At 40.8% G+C, this 3,899-nt stretch overlaps 1 protein-coding gene across 1 annotated transcript in view; it reads left to right on the forward strand.

Moving 5' to 3' along the window:
• Positions 1-379, forward strand: part of LOC127910940 (galactose-specific lectin nattectin-like) — a 3,806-nt gene extending 3,427 nt beyond the window's left edge. The window contains exon 6 of the mRNA XM_052476227.1: positions 129-379. Within this exon, the coding sequence (XP_052332187.1) occupies positions 129-196 (68 nt within the window). The 3' untranslated portion in view covers positions 197-379. The remainder of the gene's footprint in view (positions 1-128) is intronic.
• Positions 380-3,899: the final 3,520 nt, after the last annotated feature.

Genomic DNA, 3,899 nt, shown 5'->3' on the forward strand with positions numbered 1-3,899 from the left:
TGCTCATTATGCATCAAACATTTGGATAGTAGTAAAATACTGTTCAATACTGTTCAATGTTCATTTTTTAGCTACATATTTATGAATAAAAAATAATACCTACCTCTCCGTGTTTCTCTCATTCCCAGCTTCTCGCTGCCAGAACGATGCCCCTTGCTGGTACAAACGTCCCTTCCTGTGTTCCAGAAAGCGCTGATGTCCACATTTTGGGAGAGACGACATTGGAGAAGCTAAAGATGAGATTGTTTTAAATAAAAGGCATTACCTTCAGTAATTTATACAAAACACACCAGCTGGATCCAACTACTAAACTCTGTAGTGAATAACATCTTTGGTAAAATAAATGTTAAAGAGTAAAGTTGCTTCTCACTTTTTGTAATACGTTTGGTTATCGTCATTATTTTCTACATTTTCAAAGTCAAGTCAGAGATGACCAATTGATGTTAATCATCATCATCATCATCATCATCATCATCATCATCATCATCATCATCATCATCATCACTACCTTCTTCATGTTTAAAGGTCAATGAGGGGCTGAAAAATATTGATTCATGTTTTAAAATTGCTTACACACATTTCGTACACCTGTAAAGTCGTGTCAGATATCCTCAAGGGCATATAGGATGTAAGTTAGATTTAGAATGGGGTCAGGGTTAATGGTTTAATGTACTGAACATTCGTGGTTCTATGAGCAAATACTGCCACCTGCTGGTCATTCATCAGTCCTAAAGACACCCAAACACACACACACACACACACACTACTGCTGCTGGTATTCAATGACAGTAGTGGTCTGCTATAGGTTAGATTTAGAATGGGGTCAGAGTTACAGTTTTTCTCAGTCGCTTTGGTGCATTTTTCACATCATCCCAACACACGTGCAAAATAATAGGTGCATTTCTCAGAACAATTTGTACAAACTGCAACATACAATAGATATGTTTCAGTCACTAAAAATCCTTTTTTCTCTCAAAAGTAAATATTCATGCCAATGATCATGTCAGTGTCACTGAGTCATTGTTCACGAGGTCGTCAAAATGTTTAGGCATGTTGTCAATGTAACTGTGTACTTTGACGGTATTACCTGATGTAAACTTAGGCTACAGTTTGGATGACAGCTACTGTATTGAAAATGCACAAGGCTGCACTTCTATGGCATATATCAATTTCAACAGTACTATTTACAGATTACTGTATGTGGGTTATTGATTGAAAGAGACTGGACAACCAAGGAAAAACAACTAAATTAGAAAGAAACACAGGAAACCACCCCTAAGGCACAACTTTGCCCGCAGCACTGTTGCGCTGTCTTCCAGACGTTCCTGTCTGTCGGCCCGCATATTCTCATCCACATCACACCGGATATTTTCCCTTCCAACGTGGAAAGAATCTTTTGGAATGCCTTATCCATCCTCTGCAGGCGTCTACTGTGATGTCCTCACATGCTGCATCCATTGCAGCCAGCAGGGTCATCTGTGTGTGTGGCTGACGATCGTACACCTTCCACCTCCATGCTGAAAATAACTCCTCAATTGGGTTAAGGAATGGTGAATAAGGTGGGAGGAATTCTACGAGCATCCTCGGGTGGGTCACAAACCATTGCCTTATGATGTTTGATCGATGGAAACTCACATTATCACAAATGACCACATACTTTGGCAAATCCTCTCAGAACAGACCCCTCTCATCATCAGGGATGAGAGCACCGTAGAGAGTCTCTAAAAAGTTGAGTAGATGCTGGGTGTTGTATGGCCCTATAAGGGGGATATGGGTTAGGACACCATGCTCTGAAATAGCAGCACACATGGTGATATTTCCTCCCCGTTGGCCTGGCAAATCCACAGTAGCTCTGTGACCGATGATATTCCGACCCCGCCTTCTGCATTCGGTCAGGTTGAAGCCAGCCTCATCCACATGTATACAAAGTTGTGAGAGGGTTCACTTGATTCCAACTCCATTATACGCTATATCCCAGAACACACAGTTTGTTTTGGTAAGGAAGAGTGACATAAAATGTACATATATTGCATGTTCCTTCCACAGCAATGTAAATGTGTGCAGTTTATGCTTACTGTACTATGTATCACTATAAAATGTTGCTGTAAAGTAGTTACATAGATATATGTTTTACCTGTACATACTGGTACCGTAGCTCCTTAACTCTGTCCTCATTCCTTTGGAATGGTACACGGTACAGCTGTTTCATACTCATCTGGTTTCTATGCAGCACCCTGTCGATGGTTGAGATGCGAAACGTATGGATGTTTTCAAAGACATCGTTGTCTTCTATAATGGTCCTTTGTATTTCCCTGAGTCTCATGGCATTGTTTGCTCGGACCATGGTGCAAATAGCCTCCTCCTGTTGAGGTGTGAAAAGGCGTCCTCTGCCACCGGTTTGAGGTAATCTTGCAGTCAGTCCTATGTGGGGAAAAATGCAGTGATGCATCGCACACTTTCACAGAGACAAAAACTATGAGAACACACATTTTACTGTAAAACATACAGGTGGGTGCATGTAAGGTGCAGTATGTATCTGTATAGAGTATATTTCTGTATGCTGTGAAATACAAGTGGACTACTGTAATATGAAGCATTGTAAGAAGTATACAGTATACTAGGGTGGCAGCGTAGCCTAGTGGTTAGAGCGTTGGACTAGTAACCGGAAGGTTCAAACCCCCAAGCTGACAAGGTACAAATCTGTCTTTCTTCCCCTGAACAGGCAGTTAACCCACTGTTCCCAGGCTGTCATTGAAAATAAGAATATGTTCTTAACTGACTTGCCTGGTTAAATAAAGGTAAAATTTAAAAAAAAATATACAGTAAGAGTGCACTGTACATTGGTGGACCTCTCATTTTGTTCAAAGGAATAAGAAATTGCTTTAATGATGTGCACAAGTGACTAGATGATTTGGAATTTGTACAAGTAGTATCAAGAATTGCACTTTTGATCTAAAAAAAATGCACCAACGCGACTGAGAGAAACTGTAATGGTTTAATGTACTGAACATTAGTGGTTCTATGAGCAAATACTGCCACCTGGTGGTCATTCAACAGTCCTAAAGACACACACACACACACACACACACACACACACACACACACACACACACACACACACACACACACACACACACACACACACACACACACACACACACACACACACTACTGTTGCTGGTATTCAATGACCGAATAGTGGTCTGCTATAGTTGACAGAAAGGAGGAGAGGAGTAGCGTGGAGAGGTAAGCAGCATCAGTCAAATAGTATGTATTAGAATGAATGAAGAGAAGTTGATATTTCAGCTGGAGCCTCGTCTATAGCTATTATTATATTACAGCCAACTCAGAGAGTCTGTAGTAGATTAGCATACTGGTTTTCCTTTCTCCTTCTGGAAATGAATTGTAGAAATACAGTTGATAGAACTGCAATTTTTTAAAAAACATCACATTGATCAGAAATACAATGTAGATTAATGTCGTAAATGACTGCCAGCATCTCGGGGTCGCCCTCTTCACTGTTGACGTTGAGACTTGTGTTTTGCAGGTACTATTTTATAAAGCTGGTTGAGGACTTGTGAGGCGTCTGTTTCTCAAACTAGACACTCTAATGTACTTGTCTTCTTGATCAGTTGTGCACCGGGGCCTCCCACCCCTCTTTCTATTCTGGTTAGAGCCAGTTTGCGCTGTTCTGTGACGGGAGAGGTACACAGCGTTGTTCCTCAGTTTCTTGTCAATTTCTCACATGGAATAGCCTTCATTTCCCAGAACAAGAATAGACTGACGAGTTTCAGAAGAAAGGTCTTTGTTTCTGGTCATTTTGAGCCTGTAATTGAACTCACAAATGCTGATGCTCCAGATACTCAACTAAGTCTAAAGAAGGACAGTTTCATTGCTTC

Source organism: Oncorhynchus keta, chromosome 23 (genome assembly GCF_023373465.1).
Source record: "Oncorhynchus keta strain PuntledgeMale-10-30-2019 chromosome 23, Oket_V2, whole genome shotgun sequence".
Lineage (NCBI taxonomy): Eukaryota > Metazoa > Chordata > Actinopteri > Salmoniformes > Salmonidae > Oncorhynchus > Oncorhynchus keta.